The sequence below is a fragment of the Numida meleagris genome, chromosome 6 (assembly GCF_002078875.1).
Source record: "Numida meleagris isolate 19003 breed g44 Domestic line chromosome 6, NumMel1.0, whole genome shotgun sequence".
NCBI classification, from domain to species: domain Eukaryota; kingdom Metazoa; phylum Chordata; class Aves; order Galliformes; family Numididae; genus Numida; species Numida meleagris.
The window spans coordinates 42170002-42190013 of NC_034414.1; the positions used below are offsets into that span (position 1 = coordinate 42170002).

The 20012-nt window shown below is 40.2% G+C and overlaps 1 protein-coding gene and 1 long non-coding RNA gene across 7 annotated transcripts in view; one reads left to right on the forward strand and one right to left on the reverse strand.

The window, feature by feature from the left end:
• The window catches only part of SEL1L (SEL1L ERAD E3 ligase adaptor subunit), a 31311-nt gene extending 23173 nt beyond the window's left edge, over positions 1 to 8138 (reverse strand). For both annotated transcript variants that reach the window (XM_021401791.1, XM_021401790.1), the window contains exons 1-3: positions 7929 to 8138; positions 1964 to 2001; positions 1363 to 1585 (exon numbers count right to left, since the gene is read on the reverse strand). In XM_021401791.1, coding sequence (XP_021257466.1) covers positions 1363 to 1585; positions 1964 to 2001; positions 7929 to 8001 — 334 coding nt within the window. In that variant the 5' untranslated portion in view covers positions 8002 to 8138. The remainder of the gene's footprint in view (positions 1 to 1362; positions 1586 to 1963; positions 2002 to 7928) is intronic.
• Positions 8284 to 20012, forward strand: part of LOC110401101 — a 164262-nt gene continuing 152533 nt past the window's right edge. For all 5 annotated transcript variants that reach the window (XR_002440251.1, XR_002440254.1, XR_002440252.1 and 2 more), the window contains exon 1: positions 8284 to 9053. This is a non-coding gene — a long non-coding RNA (uncharacterized LOC110401101). The remainder of the gene's footprint in view (positions 9054 to 20012) is intronic.

Consider the following 20012-nt stretch of genomic DNA (forward strand, 5'->3'; position numbering starts at 1 on the left):
GACAGCTCCTTCAAGAGATACATTATATCTCAGGCAGATTCCGGTCCCACTCAGTTAAAAATCTTGCTAGTGAAGTTTTCCTTTGACAGTCTTTTTCCTCCCAGAATACAGGCACCTCTCCTTCAGAATTGCATTATGTATACAAATAGTAATCCTTTTATCCACATCACTAACTTATTTCATAACAAGTTCAAAAGAACTGCACAGGATGTGTAAACTTACTGTTTTTAAATCACGTTCAGGATTTCAATATTGATAGTTACAAACCTTAGATGCACGCAATACTCAGGGACAAGCCATCTAGTCACATAACTCTGATGTAGGAAGTATCTTATTTTGAAACGGCCTGAGTAAATGAAGTGTTTAGCTCACTGTTTTGTGCCACAAAACTTTTTAGTAGATTTTAATACATTTCTCCTTACAACACTACATCTCTCAACAGCAGTATTCAACCCAATAGTGATTTTTTTTTTTTTTTAAACACACAAACGATCTACTAGTTCTGCATTCAGAAGGAAGGTGAATGAGAAAACACTGACGATTAATACATTGATAGAGACCCTATTCATTACTCCTCTTTTCTTTTGATATTCAAACCAGGAGCTGAGAAGACAGACATTGTTAATATTACCATGTAGCTACTCTTTTTAGCAAAATTGAAGATTTCATTTTTATGGACAAGCGAAAAGAAAAATTCTTTGCTATACAAAGACTTGAGTACTCAACTGTACCACATAGGTATCATTCACTACTAACTGCAAGTCAAAAATAATAATATTAAACTCATATTATTGTTAGTAAAAACAAACAAACAAAAAACCGAAAACACTAGAATTTCCTGAGCAATTTAGACACGTGGACATAAGATTTTACTTGTATTGAAAATTTACCAAAATTTACATGCAATTTAGGTGTTGCTCTAAGGCACTTGTAGGAAGCTTGTTTTTATATCATGGTTTGTTCCTTCTTTGTCAACCTATTCTCCAGACACATAGTCAGCAGACTGTAACACTGACGCAATTTCTCTTTCTATGGTTGCTATACACACACAATATTGTACATGCACTTGAGTCCTATACGAAGAATTCAGTGCTTTATCAATTTGACAGTAAAAGCTTTTCAAAAAGATGGTAGCAATAAGACTTCTGGGAAACTTGAATCTAAAAATACACACTAAAATTCCAAATAGTATATCTGAAAGCTTCTTGTAAATAAAAGGGCACCAATTACCATTAAATTCTGAAAAAGTAAGGATGCTTGTTAGCTGATAAGTTAGAAATAACTATTTGTGTTTATTTACATCCCAAAGTTATGCAGATCTGTCTTCTCTTGCCACTTGTTTAAAACCTTGCAAGCAGTTACCTGGACTCTGCATTTCTGCATCTTCCAAATCCTTATTTAATAGGTCGGACATGTCTAGAGAGTTCAACTCTTCCTGTGAATTCTCTTTTTCTTCCTCTTGACTGTGAAAGTTTTCTTCGTCCTCAGCCTGAGAGTCTGACTTCCCTGATTCAAGGAAGATCTGACCTGCTACCACTCGACTTCCTGTAGAATGCTCCTTTACCTGGTCCTCTGCAGGTAAAGCCTGAAAGAAAGCAGCCACATAATTCAGAAGATTAGAAACTGAAGAGCAGCAGTTAGAAAAAAAAAAAAGATTACTTTTAAAAGATATGGTGTCATGGTTTTTATCAGGGTTCCAATTAGTATACTACATTTAAAGAGGAGTAGCAGAAACAAATTGAGCTAACTCTATCAACTCTCATTGACTCCCTCCTAGTTCCATGAAAAAGAATACTCTTCAAGTGAAACAGAACATCAATACTTTCATCACACAGTAGTAGTTAATGAAACAGTGAGAGCTAGAGAACGCTTGAAAACAAGAATCGAATCATAGTTGTGAATTTCAGACCCTTGTTCTTACTCCACAAGAAAAAAAACCAGAATGACTAGAAACTTTTCTCACCTCTGACTCGAGTGATTCATCTTGATTTCCTTCTTCATCTATAAGAGAGATTAAAAGTCATTACAAATCTTTTCCATATTGTTTTCTTTTAGAAGAACAGCTAAAGTTTTGTTTTGGTTTTGTCGTATTTTACCATTGTTCTGAAATACTCTAGGGTATAAAGTTGAATAATGCATGTAATGCACTTCAAAGTAGACCTTGTCAAGTGTTGTCAGGAGAAATCAAAAGTCTCACATACGATCTTTAAACTATACCAATATAACTGCGTTCAATATTAGAAAAGCTACAGGACTATTATTATTGTAACTCAAATTAATCCTCTACATTAATATACAGTCTGAATTTTTCCAGTTTGGCTGAAGTACTTGAAAAGGTACACAGAAAGTGAAAATAACTTGTGTAACCAAAGGATTTTAGTGACCATATCAGCTTTAGTATAAACAGCTTCAGGATTAACCAGAAAGTGATATTAGTACCATCTCACTGATAATTAAACATTACTTTGCATAGAAGAATGACAATTTGTTGTGCCCAATCAGCATATTCAAACTCTAGGTTGAAGTTTCTCTTCAGAACTGTGAGAAATGACTTGAGCTTAAGGTATCATCTAAGAGCTATAAGCTTTGTTTAGCTGTCATCTTTCTCACCTGCATGGGCTATTATAGGCTAACTGGTTAGAAAAATGGGAAAGAGAAGAAGATAAGAAAGGTCATTAAGTAGAGATTCGCTAAAAAGCAAAAGGAATGGTGGTGAAAACAAGGGAGCAGATCAGAAAAGTTTATCTGTTACTGTTTTGCAGAGCTGTGTAGCTGATTCAAAGGGCTACTCATCCAGACAACTTTACTTGTACTACCATTAATCTCGATCAAAAGCCCTCAGATTATCACAGCTGAAATGTGACTGTTTCAGTTATCAGCATCTGACACCATCTCATTTAGGTGAAAGAAAATGCCACAGGTTTCCCTCCCTCCAGTACAGAACTCAAATCAAAATAAAAAGCTTAAAATCTAAACAAACAACTAAGCAAACATGCCACTAACTCCTACCACATTTAAGAATCCCACCCCACTCCCCAAGATTTTGGGGTTTGTAATGCTATCTGAGCACAACCAGCACAAGCTAGGGCTCATTAAATATTTGCTCTTCTTCCCTGAAAGTAAATCACCCTGTTTCATTTCTGTTGCATCACTAAAATTATCTCAGAAGGAGCCAGCTTTGTTATTGAAAAGCTGTACTTGAATAATTGGTTCAAAGATCGGTTTAAAGCAATAAGTCTAATTTAACTGTTTGTGGCTCTTGGTAAAGCAGATGAGGTTGCAGAGATTACTGATAATATAACTAGAGATAACTTAGATTAATGTCAGTTCCAGAGGACTGCTGACTAATATGCACCCACTATTCACAGAAGTGTCTACTTCTAAGAAGCAGTTGAGAAAACTTCTGAAAGTATTAGTGGAAGGTCACAGCTTGACCTACGAACAGCTTATCAGTCAAGGTTCAACTGAATAAAGTCACAGACAATATGTTTGCGCACCTGCTTCAGAGATTAAAGCTGATAGTTTAATGTGTTTTTCCATGTGCAAATCCTAAAGAAAAGGTAATAGACTTTTTTTTTTTTTTAAATTGAGTCTGTTATCAAGGATGCCTAACTCTATAAACAGCTACTGGAAAAAAAAAAAAACCTGAAAGCGAATCCTACCACTTTTTAAACGAATTAGAAAGAGACTAAGATATATTGAAAGGAAAGAGCAGGCAAAAATATTTGTGCCTGAAACAGGCAGCTGGTGAAATTCACACCAAGCTTCTTACAAAACAGTGCAGTACTACGTACGCAGCTGGGTGTTCTCATGCCCAGCCAGGATTCTAGGACACTCCATACAGCTAAAAACTTGCTTCAATTATCTACCACATCATATATAATTAAGATTAGCTTTAAAAAAAAAAAGTATTTATGTTTCTTCAAGTAGAAGAACCTGTGCTCAGATAGCTTATTTAAATACAGCAGAATTGTTCCAGCTGTTGTGCTAGATGAATTTTGTGAGAGTTACCACCTTCAGGAGAGTAGTATGGAGAGAGGGATAGAAATAGCAGGAAATAGGTGGTGTAGTTCAGATAAGAACATCGTTAAGCTGAAGAAGCCCAGCAGTTTCAATGTTTTGCTGTATTAAAGAACAACTCAACTGTAAACTGCTAAAGAGCTGCTGCTATCAGACAACTAATATTTGTTTTAACATTAGAATGCTTACTCACGTTTGGAAAATCAATCAAAATTCAGTAACTGGAAGCTGTAGGCAACCTCCCCAAGTTTTGACAAATGTCCTAACTGGTCACTGACTGTTGGTTCCCTTACAGTTTTTGCTACACTTTTCAAGTTTCAAACACTATCACAGCAAAGCAACAAGTGAGATTTTGTATGCTCTACAGTTTGTACACAATGGGGATGCAAGACATGTCTCTGGGGTGCAGGAAGCAAGTATATTTTGGACCATTAATGAAGCAAAAAATAAGATAGCATTTACTTAATCTTTTTCATAATTTTTTCATTTCTATTTTGTGTACATAATGTATTAATAGAGTGGGATGTATACGTATATTTGTCTTTAAGTTAAACATTGTGTGTGGATACCCTTTTTAATACGCACAATCAAAAGAAGTTTGATGACCACTGTTCTAGAGACTATCTGTGGTATTTTTACTTCTTTCAGTATTCTTTTTGTGCCAGTGACTAGTTAGATGATGAAATCGAATGCGAGCCCTGTTTATACCTATTTTGTAGGAACAAAGGAAACCTTAAGATAAAATTACCCACAACTGCTCCTTACCAAATTTGGAGCAGTTAGAGCAAATCCAGAGAAGGGCCACAAAAATGACCCAAGGGATGGAACGCCTCTACGCGTCCTCTCTACGAGGACAGGCTGAGAGAGCTAGGGCTGTTCAGCCTGGAGAAGACAAGGTTCCAGAGAGATCTGATAGTGGCCTTTCAGTATTTAAAGGAGGACTATAAGAACAAAGGGGACAGACTCTTTAGCAAGGTCTGTTGTGACAGGGCAAGGGGAAATGGTTGCAAACAAGAATAGAGGAGATTTAGACTGGGTATAAGAAAAAAGTTTTTTTTTTTCCCGCAAAAAGGGTAGTAAAGCATGGGAACAGGATGCCCAGAGAGGTGGTGGACGCTCTGTCCTTGGAGATATTCAAGGTCAGACTGGACAGGGGACTCTGAGCCACCTGATCTAGCTGTACGTGTCTCCAGGGGATATCCCCGGCGGAGCTGGACTGGACGACCTTTAAAGTTCCCTTCCAACTCAAAAAATTCTATAATTCTGTAAGAAACTTTCAACTGTTGAATTCAGAAAAGAAATAGCCACCAGAACCAGTTTAACATAGATGCTATTCCTATTACACGAACCTGAAAAAACTTGCAATGATTTAAGCAAAATCCTTAAGCAGCATCTATTCAGCAAGACTAGTTTTGAATTATCCCTTCAAATTATCTAAGTAAATTGTTCCCTGTTACAATCTTTTTAGTGTCCTCTTTTTAGGGCAACTACAAGATTAAGATATAGGTCAACTCTCACTCTGAATACAAATCTTTTTTCCAGTCTCCTTGCAATTGCTAGCTAGCTGTTAACAGCCCCTCTGTAGGAATTGAAACTCAACAGGGCAGCAAGCTTAGCAACTTTTTCCAGTTAGGCAAAAACCAAAACAAGAGGGTCAGGGAAAGCCATTAAACTCTGATTTCTATGAGAACAAATACAAATATGTACCTGTACTCATCTGTCCTACCAGTTATTAAAACAATACCAGTACAAGAAAAGCTCTGCCCATCATTAACGCTAGCCAAAGAATGTACAGAATAGCCAGAGCAAGGATTGCTTCCTCTCTTCAGGCAGAGCAAAGGAACTTCTATCTCTTTAATCCTGCAAGGAAGGAAAAATATCTAGAATCAACTAATATCTGTAATCAGAAACAAATAAGTTTATTTTCCCCCGACACTCTTAATGAAGCAGAAGCAGCAGAAGGCCACTGCTGCTACAAGTAGCAGCAGATCGCCATCTTTCACTGGAACAGAAGCAGCTACCATTTTTAGCTGCTTTTGCCCATGCCCCATAGATGCCTTAGTATTCTTCCCCTAGACTCAACCTCAAATTTCTTCATAATCTGTATTAATATTATATATTTAATTAAGTAGCACCCTTTTCTCTAGATGAGTTTTCTTGCAAGAAATCTTCAGGAAATTGCTTTAAGCAGATTATGAGTACAGTTAGGATTTAAATATATGGCTAATTAGCTGACTAAGAAAAAGTCCTTATTAAAACTGTCGTCCAAAGTTAGGAAATAACAGTTGAACCATTCTTATTTAACCTTCTTAAAATCCCTCCCTTTAATATACTCCAATTCCAGGTAACTGTTTCCAGACAGTAGGGAATGATCAAGTATTTAAAGAAGCACTGAATGCAGTAGGTAGGCATGTAACAGACTCTACTAGCCAGAGACTTACTGTTACTGTAGGAAAGCAAAACACCTGTGAAGTGATGATGACTTCTTTTTCATTCAGAAAATAAGAGGAAGTAGGAGCAAGAAACTTTTTTTTTTTCCTATCATAACCTAATATCCTTTACTAACTAATTCAGGATATTAATGAAAAATTGTATGTCACAGGAGTAATTTAAGTTTGGCAACAGCACCCAAACTGTCAGGCACTGTACCATGTTCTGTCTTGGGCCTATTAATCACATTGGTCCAATTGACTCTAAATGTACAGTCTTTTTGAGGTTGATTTGAGCTATGAGAACCCCATATTGACTAACAGAGCTATAGGATGGTGGAAAAGCAGTCCAGTCAGAAGACCTGCATTCTGCACGCTACCACAGCCATAGAGGTGCCATTAAACAGCCCCTAATTTTGACAGGACTTCCACATATACAACAGATGGTTCATTTAACATGAATTATCTCATCTCAGCTTTACCTTTTATATCTGTGAGAACACAGCATTCAGACTGTCTTGGTACATCGCCTCTCTACCTTCACAGTCCTTGTGCATGTCTATTCCATGCCATGGGAAGTGTTCTGCTGACTTATAACATTACGCACTAAGCTCTATAACTACACTTGACATCCAGTCTGAACTCCAACAATGGAACTTAAGTTTAAATTCCTACCACGCATATGAAAATAAATCTCAGACTAATGAACTTACCTCCAGAGAAAAGGTTAACTTTCTTGAGATATCAGTCTAAAAACACACATTCTGTAGCACTGGATAAAGCTGTACATTCAAGGAGTTCTCACAGACTTTAAAGAATCTCTGTATAAATAAAGGCATTGCACATTTCTTCTCCTTTGGTGTCAAGAAGGGAGTGGGAAGCAGGAACCCAGGAAGGGAAGTAGGATGACAACAAACACAAAACACAGAAACCCAAGCAGTGTCACAACAGACACAGCAAAAGGTATTGCAGTGACAGAGCATAGGCCTCTGAAGTGCTGTGTACATATTCGTGTGAGAAAGTTCATCTGGTAACACCAACACCACCACTGTCAGAGCATCGGCTAAGACATCCATATTAGGGAGAAAAAAGTGTTTTGGGTTAAACCAAAATACACCAAGTTGCACATAACAGGCTCCTGCCATGCTTCTGGAACGAACAAGACCGAGCGAAGCACTAACCCTGTAGCTCCCGAGGGACCCCAGGGGACCAGTCAGGCCGCTGCAGGCCTGCCCCAGCCCAGCCCAGCCCCGCTCCCCCACCCCGCGGCCAAACAGCTGCCAGGAAGGAGCCCGGCTCTCACACCACTCTGCTGAGGCCGAAGCAGCCCCCGCACTACCCCCCGAAGGCTCTCAGCTCTCCCACACCTCAGAGCCCGCCCAGCAGCTCCAACGCGTCCCCCAGCATCAAGCCCCTGGAAACGAGGCCGCACAGAGGCCAGCCCGGCGCGGCGCAGAGCGGTCGCGGCCCCATACTCACCAGCTGCCGCCAACCCAGCGGCCCGCAACACCGCCACGCACAGCAGCAGCGCTAGGCGCACCCGCCGCCCCATCCCGCTGGCCTCCGCTGCGCCGCCGCCGCCGCCGTCGTCGCCGGACCCCGAGCCCGGCTCCTTCGCCCCACCCACCGCTCCGGCACCACCAATCGGCTCTAAGCACTGACGAGAGACGACCGACCACCAGACGCTGCGCACGTAAGCCGCCAGGAAACGACTTTCCTCTCTACATGGCCCACACCGATTGGCCAGGGGAGGCTCTGACAGACTGTCACGCCCTCCTATTGGCCAATGGGATTGCAGTAGGAAGTAATGGCTGAACCATGCCCGGCCGCGCGAGGGCGCCCTGCCTAAGGGACGCTTCCGATTGGTCACGCGGCCGTTCCTACAAGGCCCACAATGCCTCGCAGAGGTCACTCCGCGTCGTCACTACGGCGCGCCAGGGCGTCACAGTGGGGCAAGGACTACGGTACCCACAGTGCCCCTCGCCGAACTGCGCAGCGATCGGCAAGGGAGATCGGCCTGAGCAGGGGGGCGGGAGCGACGCGGGCAGGGCGGGCGCGCCGGTTCAGCATCCATCAGTGTGGGCAAAACCGAGCCGTTCCGCAATACCGGTTCTCTGCTGTTTTATTACACGAGGTTTCACCAGAACGCTCCGTGTGTTTAAGCGACGCCCGATCTCAGTCCCGTTAGGCTCACGGGTCACTGCAGAAGGGCCCCTTCTCATGAGCTCTCCCTCAGCAGCAAATCCCTGCGGCTGCAGCGCACGGCGGCCCCGCCCAACAGCACCCTGTCCCGGCAGGCAGAGGCGCGCGGCGCCGCGTGCGGCAGCCGGGGCATGCACGCGCACAGGGCGGGGCTAGAGCCGCGAGCGGGGGGCGGCGGTTATTAGTGCCTGCAAGGGAGGAGGCGCGCGGGGTGGGTGTTTGATTTCCTTTGGCGTCGCCGTGCTGTGGTGGTTGTGAGTGTGTAGTGGTGTGTGCCTGAGGAGGCTTTGGGGTCAGGCGAGGTACTGTGTCTTTTGAGGTCCCTTCTGGGTTATTCTGCACTTCACAACGTTTGTGCAGGGTTCACTGCAATGAAGGAATGAGAGAAAAAAATACTTTGAGGTAAGGAGGATTTTTTTTTTTTCCTGAGCTCGTTAATCACGTTGCAAATAAAACACCTCTCAAGTACTGGTACCAGCTGGTGTCCTAATGCCCATGCATGGGCCCTGTGTACCTTACCTGGTAACCTACTTGGATCCAGGAGTCTTTTCAGATACAGGTCTTATAGTTCTAGCTAGTTGTGCATGTGGGCACATACGTGTATACAGAATTCCCTGCAAGAACTACTCTCTTCATATGCCTCCACTTAGCCCCTAGCATCGTGCACCCGATCACTCTCGTTTCTGGCTACCAATCCTATGAGCCCTGTGGTTTGTGATCCCTTCCCCAGTTGCTGGCTGTCGGATCTGTTGTGCTCTGGGCTCTCTGTTGCAGTCCCCTAGATATATAGACCTGGTAACCTGTGGTCTCTTGTTGCTGGCAATTGGACCTTGTGGCATGCACATAAAGATTAAGAGTCGTTTAGGTTGGAAAAGCCCTTCGCTATCGTCATGTCCAACCATCAGCTTGACCTACCAAGTCCTATTACCAGGGTTGTGAGGGGCCCAAAACACCAGATTCAAGGTGTGGTTAACCAGGACACGAATACAAGGAGATGATCTCTTCCCTGGTCATGCTGGCCACAGTATTTCTGGTACATGCCCGGATGTCATTGGCCTTCTTGCCCTCCTGGGCATGCTGGTGGATCACCTTCAGCCAGCTCTTAAGTAGCATCTCCAGGCTCTTTTATTTTGCCAGTCAACTTTCCAGGCACCCTGTGTGGGGTTGTTTTGTTTCAAGTGCAGCACCTGGCACTTGACTTTGTTGAATGCCATTCAGTTGGGTGTGGCCCATCTGTCTAGGCTGACCAGATGCCCTCAGGGCCTTCCTACCCTTGAGTAGATCAGCATTCCCACTTAACTTGGTATTGTCTGTGAACTTGCTGAGGTTACAAAAAAGACTTAATAAGAACAATTCAACAATTTTGATTTTTGTGGTGTCCCTCCTCAAGGCTATCTTGAATAGTTTCTTTTAACAACCTATCAGTCAATGACTGCTTGCTTCTCATCTTTGTTATTATCTCACTTAATACCTACTCATTAATGTTTGTGCATTTATTTGCTTCATTGTTTTTCTTGTTGTTTGTTATTTCTATTACACTAAATAGTACTTAACCAGGTAACTTTATTAACCAGATGCTCTTACACTCCTTATACTCTTACAATGAGAAAGATTCTACTGTATGTTTAAGATTCTGGAATCATACTCCTTTTTGTATTGGTTCTAGTTTTAACTCTGCTGTTGAGTTACTGCTATCAGTTGCTTTTCTTCCTACTGCTTATTTTCTCAGGGGAAGAGCTCCAGTTATCTTCAATGGAATTTCCTATATGTTTTAATGAAACCTGAGTATTACATTCTTACCAGAGCTGTAACGTTGCAGACCCAGGGGCATGAGTTATTTGTATAGATTTCTTATGTCTCTGAATTGTGCCAAGAGTGTCAGCTCTATACCTAGCATGGCAACCTTCCAGGAAGTGCAGATGGTGTGCTTCCACTAAAAATAACGCTATCCAATTGGCTTTGTGCTCATGGTCCTGTCTTTAGATGACAACACATAAAAAACACAGCATAATGAACACCTGCTTACTCTAGAGAGACTGAAAGTGTTGTGACGTCAGGCCAATCTTTGTCCAGGTTTGGTGAAAGCATAGTATTTGTACTTTTATAAATGTTTTAATTACTGAAGAAATGCAACAATAGAGTTCTATTCTACTAAACAAAATAAGGAGAACTACTTAATTTAGAATAAAGGCAGTCTCATGGTTAAAAATCTGTAACTGAATATAACAGGAGTTGTTCCTGTACTTCTGCACAGATGTGTGGATTTAAATATATTAAAAGTATCTTTGAAATGAGTTTGTGAGGTGGCTCGTAAGTTGTGCAGATGCTAGGGGAAAGGAACAATTTCAAATAAAGTAATTTATTGCAGTGACATATCCAACATCCTATTAAAACTGCAACCTAAAAATATTGTATACCTTGCACTTTCCTGCACGTTAATACAACGGAGTCTGTTGTATTAATGGCAATCTCTAGAGTAACCTGAATTACTTTAAGAAGAGCTCAAAGGAACTGAAATATTCCAAGATAAAATAGGAGAAGATCACAAGTGCAGTGTAGGGATGGGTCCTAGGGACAAGAGGAACCTGGACTTGTTGTTTTCCTTTCCAACTTGAGAGTCCCGTTCTTGAAACTTTCAGTGGTGACTACAGGCTGGGGACCAAAGGAAGATCTCTGGTCAGACAGTGAGCAAGCAAAAATGTACTTAGGATATTCATTATGGGAATAGTGTTGGCTATTATCTGTGGAAATATCCCCTGATGTAGGGAAAGCATAAGACCAGATGAAGAAAAGTGCATATTTGAGAATGTTGTTTGGTTATATTGGCTATCCCTTAGGATTCTGTGAATTTTTGAGTGTCTAGTTTGTGTTTACAGAAGTATTCCAGCAACGCTCTCATTTCTGGGGCATTTTCATTGTTAGCTTATAAATATGGTTATTTATTGTTCATAATTCTTTACTTAGGAAAAATTGAATCATTCAGCTGGAAAAACATAAAAGAATCACAGGGTTTAAACTATCAATTATAAATAAACGATCCTAGTGCTTATGCAGGGTGTAATTTATTCAGAAAAATGCTGCAAGTAAGGAACATAGTTGGAGGATGCATTGTTTTTTTTTCTGAGGTTGTTTGGGGATGAGAAATGATCAAACCTGATCAGCTGTATATATTTAGAAACATATGTAGAAGTAACTTGCCTGTATCTAAAACAGTCTAAGACTTGACAGAGTAAGAAATCAATATTCAGCATAAATGTATGCCCACCCAAGATTATATAAAGTGCATCAGCAGAGAACTAAGTTAAGCTGTAAAAGTGGAACTTGTAGGAGTTTAGGACTGAGGTATGTGAGTTGGGCTATGTTTCTTGGAATGGAGTGGCAGCACATGTTTTGCTAAGGCGTGTTGGGAAGAGTTTTTAAGAGAAACATCCCCATTGCAGGATCACACTGCTGTTCTGCTGTAGATTCTGTAGCTGTCAGGAGTGAGGTGCTGAAACTAGACTTATGCTTCTCAGGTAGAATGGGCCACTGACCTTTGACAAAGACAAGATTAAAGTTGTGGCTTTTTTGTTGCTTTTTTTTTTTTTCTTTTTGCTGGCTAGGTGTGCAGCCCTATTTCACTGCTGCCGGTGAAGTGTACTGCTCTTACATAGTCACCAAATGATATTGGCATGCTGATTCACACTGAGATTATCCTGTTATGAGGTTCATTGTCTTTCTCTTGTGTCAGACCCCAATGGATTAACAAGCTGGCCTGCTTACAATATTCAGACGTGATTCTTGTGAAAAAAGCACATGGTAGGGAGCACAGGAATAAAATCAGCCCTGACAGAACGTTATGCTTTTTTTTAAATCTCCACTTAGGCTGTGAAAATCAATGTTCCATTTGCTAAAAGCCATTTAACAGGCATTTCTGTGACCAAACATCGGAGACTTGAAGGAAAGTGGGGCTGCTGTCTGGGAGGAATGATTTAGTGATCAGACATCTAACAAAATGATAATGGAAGAGTATAAAACCCATTTTATTTTAAATATTTGCTTTTGTTAAGAGTGTTTTCTCTAATGATTTAGCTGTCCTTGTTTATAGTTTACCTGTAATTGCAAGTGTAAGCTATAAAGTAAGAGGTTTGTGCAAACAGTTTAAAGCATTTCACCCTACAGTGTGTGTATACTGTGGTTGAATTTATACTGATTTTACATTCATTTATTTATATAATTTGATACACACTTAAGTGACTTCATTCTCACTGCATACTGCTCAGGCTAGAGAGACAGTTTTTGCATACTATTTTTTTTCTCAAAAAAATCTAATGAGAGAGAAAGAGAAGGCTAAATGGCTCTTTGCAGAACTCTATTCACCATATCTTGAAAAGGGTGTAATAGCATTTATGATATAAGATACACAGGATTTGAGGATGTTCAGAAAGGTGCAACAACTTCAATGTGAGGACTGGAGCTTTTTGTCTCAGGAAAGAGGCTATTGAAAAAAATCTTGTAAAGATTTATAAAATTACAAGTAGCAAGGAGAAGTATGGAGAATGATTATTCACCATTTCTAACACAGCAACTCAGGCACACAAAGAAATGATTTAAAAGTAGAGGAGGGGATATCTGCACAGGGTGGAATGAAGTTTAATAGAAAATTCTTCTGTATGTTCTTATGACAAAGTATGAAAAAGCTTGCAAAGAACATGTCTGTGGTTGACTATCTAACTTGATAATATACATCTGGTCTATGCCATCAGTTGTCCCTATTTATCTGATTCTAGAAAGCTGACAAGGACCAAAAGAAACTTTCCTTCTAGTATGCTATTCCTTAAACTTTCTTCTGCAAGCCATTGATAAGGACAGGATATTGGCCTCACTGAACTTGAACAGTTCTTGGCATGTTCTTATATTCTCAGTGTGTTAGTCTTTCTAACTCATATTTTCCTTGACTAGTAAAGATTGCAATGCCATAAAGCCAGATGAATAGATCCAAATACATAGGGATATATGGAATTCAAGGTATGTATGTCAAATCAGGAAGTTAAGTCTGCTCAGTTCTATCCTTAAAGTTTTTTACTTACCCTTAGTTTCTCACAGGATCTAAGGGTTAGTGGTAAATGAGAGTCTGAAAACAGGATAGCTAGTTCAACTGACAGCATGCAGTAAGGATGTGCAATCTTTTTTTTTTTTTTAGTCCACTTTAAAGAGACTAGAGAAGGGAGGCTTTCCATGATTATTTCAGCCAGTTATAAGGTGATCTATCTGTCGTTGAGTAGAACATCTCCAACTTGCAAGCAGTAGAAGCAGAAAAATAGGTGTGTTAAAAGGAATTTGGAATCTGATAACCATATCTAATATATTTATTCTTCTCATATGGTTTCCTTGAATCCTGTAAATTTAGTGTGATTGTCATTGGCTACATGACTTCAGCACTGAAATGCATCAACATTTTGGGATTACTGTTTTTTGTACCACTAATTCTATGCTGTTCTTAGCAGCAACAGATAAAACCAGTAAAATATCTTAATAAAACATCAGGTGAGGTTAGAGGCAAGGGGCTGCAAGTGCTCACAGGTGAGGTATAAACTGTCCAAAACAACTTGATTACTGTGAACCTGACAATGAAGTGAGTTTTAAATGTGCAGTGTACTAGGCATTTTTGGCTAGATAGTATTCTCTCAGGATAGTTGCATTGGGGATCAGTTTACTTTGGTCATGATTTTGGTTTTTATCTGTGAAGCTCAGTAACCCACAGGGCATAAAACCATTCTGATGGAACTCAGTGTTCGTGTTACAAACATTAATATGCTTAGCTATAAACTGAATACATTTGTTGTACAGGAGGAGGTTCAAGGTTTAAGAGGAATATTAACTTGAGCAGAAAGCTGCCTTTACTGTTGCTTCTGCCATATGTCACCACAAGATTTGTAATTGATCTTTTCTCAGTAGTGCTTATTCTAAACATTGAAGTAGAATCTTAGCTATTTAAGTGAATTTGCTTGGGCTGCAAATTAGATTTGTACTGGATTACAGAGTGTTAGCTCGAAGTTCTTGGCTTTTTCTTAACATAAAATACCCAATTTCAGATAACACAAAACTTCTAAAAGCTAAGGAAATGGGCCACCGCAAATGCAACTTGAAGGCACTTTCCATTGTTTTTATCTCTAGTGTACATTCTTTGCCATCTGCCGGAGCTATGACATAGCATGCCTACTTGCTCAGGATGAGTTGTCATTTTTTCCCTTAGAGTAGTTAGAAGCAACTCTCACTCACTAGATGGTGCTGTGGCATTAGCGTTCAGCTCTCTAGCTGTGTCTGGAGAGCAGATAATGCCTGAGGTGAGGATGTTTTGGTAGCGGTTTTACAAGCGTTCAAATAGAGTCAATGGAATCAAAAATCTACTGGGGAGAGGGAAGGTTCTGCAGTTCAGCAAAATTTTTGAATTTTGAAAATCTGGTGTTTTTGGGAGGGGTTGAGGGGGAAGTGTGGGTTTTCATTGTCAGTTTTCATGATCTTGTGGATCTCTTTTAGTGCCTGTCTGTCTCTAGCAGTGTTCAAGATGTTTAAGTGTAACCATTTTTTGGTTATTTTTTCCCATACAGTTATACTATGTGCACAGATGCTGTGAAGAACGAATTCAGCAGTTAATGCCACCTGTTGCAGCAGAGTCTGCTTTCAACTCATATGGTACACTTGGAGTGGAATTATGAATTACTGAGACTTTGCTATAATAGATGCTTCAGAGAGAAGAGTACTAGGGGGAAAAAAAATGCCATATAATGTAGGAGGTCGTTTTCCCTTCTCGTGGAGAAGGCAAAACCTCCTTCACAGTTTCTTGCAACATTAAGAGTGTGGATGAACAATGAAAAACAAAATTGATTAGTATGTGAAATTATGGGATTATTTAATGTTACCACATGCAAAAATGTGAGCTTCTTAATTGAACAAACAGAAAAGGAGAGAATAACGTGAAACAATTTTATAGAGACTTCCTTTTATATGATATATGATATAATATTAATATGTATAATTCAGATACCTGTGGATAGTTGCACACATGGATGCACTCATGTTGATGCATTTTGGCCAAGAAAAAAGAAACAAAAAAAATATGTATTTGCCAAATAGAATGTTTGTGAGTGACAAATAACCTTGCTCATTCCTGTTAGAGCTGCTAAAAATCTTAGAAGTTTGCAGTGAAAATAGTGAGAGTTATCTTCCAGAATGGAAAGCACCAAGCTTAGTGATACACAGTGATAATGAGAGTACTTGAGAATGAAAGCAGTTGCCTTGGAGTTTTAGTCATGGGATATAGTACTTTTTAAATAGAAGTTACTGATACAAATCTAGCTCAGGATAATTTAATCATTTAACATCATTTGGTTTGAGAGGCCTACATGAAACAAGTCTCAAGTCAGCGTTACTGTATTTTTAGTATCTGCAGTCATATTTTTGCTGTTTTGCTTAACTGCATGTAAATTAACAGCAGTGTTTTTCTTAACTTCTCAAAACAGACAGAGTTTGGGAAGAATGGTATTTTTTTAATCTACTACTCGATGAACCATTATCACCTCTTTTCTCCTCAAGGCCAAATTACAGCAAGTCATTTTATTTCGGTATCTAAGAGTTGAACAATGCTTAGATCTTGTTTACTATTTTGTATCTCTAATTTTATTTTCTTATGGAAAGAGAAGTATGGTATTATGAAGCAGTCTGATTTGCACAGTATACTGAATATTGTTAATGATCACTATATCTAAAGTTGTTTTTCAAGTGCAATTCTGTTGTCCCAGAGAATCACAGTCTTGACAGGAGAGACATCTATGAGGGGGGCTCCAGAAGTAATGCCTCCTAATTTATTAAGTTGGCCCATGTCATCAGAGGCAGATCTTGGTGGCATGGCAGTAGCGGCTGAATCTTTCTGTCAATATTCCATTAGATTTTGTTGTCATGCAACAGATGGCAACAGAGGAGCAGTCTGACAAAATATTATCTGACATGGAAGTGCATCTGAAGCAAAGACATCATTGAATTTCTCCATACGGAAAAAATTGCACCCACTGGCATTCATTGGTGCTTGCTGAATGTTTATGGAGACCAAACAATGCATGTGAACACAGCGAATTGGTGAGTGGTGTGTTTCAGCAGTAGTGATAGAAACACTGGTGCACGGCATAGCTCTTGTTGATCACTGGCAAAAATACACAGCTAATTGTGGTGACTGTGTTGAAAAGCAGTGTGTTGTAGCTGAGAATATGCTCTATCAATAGTGTTATTGTGCTTCGTATCACTTGTAGTTTCTGTGGAAATAAATAGGAGGTGTTACTTTTGGAGACACCTATGTATTTCCATTGAGACTCATTTTAGAGGTATGTGTATGTTGGGAGGAAACCTCAAATCCTATTGCACTTAGTTATTTGCATGAGTTTTTTAGCCTAGTCATAGAATCAGAATGGTTTGCATTGGAAGGGACATTTAAGATCACCTAGCTCCAACCCCCCTGCTAGAGAAGGACGCTTCCCTCTGGACCAGGTTGCTCAAAGGTCCATTCAGCCTGGCCTTGAATGCTTCCAGGGATGGGGCATTCACAGCCTCACTGGGCAACCTGTTCCAGTGTCTCACCATGCTCACAGTAAAGAATTTCTTCATAATGTCTAGTCTAAATCTATCCTCTTCCAGTTTAAAACCATTTCCCCTCCTCCTTTTCCTACATGCCCTTATAAAAAGTCCCTCCCCAGCTTTCCTGCAGGTCCCTTTCAAGTACTGGAAGGCTGCTATGAGGTCTCCTTGGAGCCTTCTCTTCTCCTGGCTGAGGAGTTGCAGCTCTCTCAGCCTGTCCTTGTAGGGTAGGTGCTCTAGCCCTCTGATCATCTTTGTGGCCTTCCTTTGGACCTGCTCTAGCAACTCCATGTCCTTCTTGTGTTGGGGGCTCCAGAACTGGGTGCAGTATTCCAGGTGGGGTCTCACAGGAGCAGAGTAGAGGGGCAGAATCACCTCCCTTGACCTGCTGGTCACAATTCTCTTGATGCAACCCAGGATACGGTTGGCCTTCTGGGCCACAAGCGTGCATTGCTGGCTCATGTTGCATCTTTCATCAACCAATGCCCCCAAATCCTCCTCCTCAGGGCTGCTCTCAAGCCATTCTCTGCCCAATCTGTATTTGTGCTTGAGATTGCCCTGACCCAGGTGCAACACCTTGCACTTGGCCTTGTTGAACTTTATGAGGTTGGCATGGGCACACCTCTTAAGCCTGTCCAGGTCCCTCTGGGTAGCATCCTTTCCCTCTACCATGTTAACTGCACACTCAGCTTGGTGTCACCTGCAAACTTGCTGAGGGTGCACTCGATCTCACTGTCCACGTTGCCTACAAAGGTGTTAAATAGCACCAGTCCCAATACTGATCCCTGAGCAATGCCACTCATCACCAATCTCCACTTGAACAATGAGCCATTGACCACATCTCTGAGTGCAACCATCCAGCTAATTTCATCCAGCAACTGTTCCATCCGTCAAACCCCTTTTTTTCCAGTTTTGCGACCAGGATGTCATATGGGACAGTGTCATACGCTTTGTACAAGTCCAGGTAGATGACATCAGTTGCTCTTCCTTTATCCACTGGTGCTGTAAGTCTATCATAAAAGGCCACCAATTTTGTCAGGTATGACTTACCTTTGGTGAAACCATACTGGTTACCACTAATCACCCTGTCTTTATTTTCCATGTATTCAGAAATTTGGCTTGCCTGAGTAGATAAATCTAGCGCTAATGGCTTGTGTGTGTGCTGTTCCCTGTTCTGAGTCTGAATCTAAGGTTGCTTACTGGTGTTACTTAATTTATAGACTCAGATAGCTCTGATCTAAAAATACTGCTAAACTGGATGTTTACAACATTTAGAGAATTTCCATCACTATTTTTAGGTTACCTTTGTGCATTAGTTTTATTCATTCCCTACTGGCAATTACTTTCCATTAGATCATACCAAATTATATATATATAATTTATATGTATTGCATATTACTTATATCTTATATTGGATCCTTTCAGTTAACATGAACTGAAAGTTGGGGAGGGCAAATTAGCTGTCAATGCATTGACAAGAATGAGTGCTTTGTGACAGGATTAAAAAATGTAATTGCACAAATATATTGTAGGTGCAGGAAAAATGTAGAAAGAGTAAATCTGAGACAATGGTCCCCTCCTCCCTGCCTAAAATAGGCAATCATTCCCACTTTCTGATGGAATAAGATACAAAAAGTTATCTTTTTTCAGTTGTTTGCTTAGAAAATTACAAGCACAGAAATGTCAGAGCAAATTGTGTCTTTTTTGATCTCTAGAATTTCAACTTTCATCTTATTAAGAATGTCCAAAGCGCTATGTGCCTATGCACTACTTCTTCATTTACCTGTTAGTCTGACAGAGAAGTGTCTTGAACTGTAACAGTGATGGTATGACTTTATTTGAATACATAAAGACCAAGGTATGTCTAGCAGAGCTCCCAACTAGTTGACTCTGGTAGGGTCATTACGCTAGTGCAGCAGCATGAAGTAGGTATGTTTGCTATTTCCTGACAGACTAAGCTAGTCATTGCTCATCTCCAAGTGCATCTGGTAGTTTACCACAGCATCAATATTGAAGCCAAATGGAGTTATTTTGATCAGAATTCTGAAAACGAGTAACTGCCTGTTTTTTTGAGTAACTGCCATAGCAAAAAAAATGCCACATTTGGAACATGAGTCTTAGGAAACTGATTTTCAGTGTCTCTGTTTTCAATACCTTTGCATGATTCTTCTTTCCCTACTTAGTAAGTGTGCCACTGGCAGCAAATAAGCTGTCTTTGGCAACAAACAATTTGCTTTCTTGAATTTTGCGATCTGCTTCTGGAAAAGGCAAATGTGTTGATTTGGCATAATTTTTTGAGGTTCCAGAAAAAAGTGCCATGTTCATTCATTACTTGTTTCCAGTGAGGATCAGTGAACCTGACTTTAGAGGACTGAAAAAAAAAAAAAGAAAATCAGTTTCAGTATTTCTCAGGGTTTTTTTTAAGTCATTTTTGTTAAATCCTGAAACATGACCTCAGTAACGTTACTTTTTTTGAAGCATAACATAAATCCTTCTAACCTGCAGCTTTATGAGTAGAATGGTGTATTCATGTGAACTGTAGTGAATATACATCAAATTACCTGCATCATGCCTGTGTTGAGCTTTTGAGATGCTAATTCAGCAAAAGAATAATTGAATTTCAAAGAGTAGAGGAAAGAGACGAAGCAGATAGGACAGAAAAAAAAAAGACTATTTCTGTACATTTTCTGTCCACTAAATTCTTCTACCACTGCCTACTTTTCTCCTGTGTTTTAAAGGAAAGCTGGATAAATA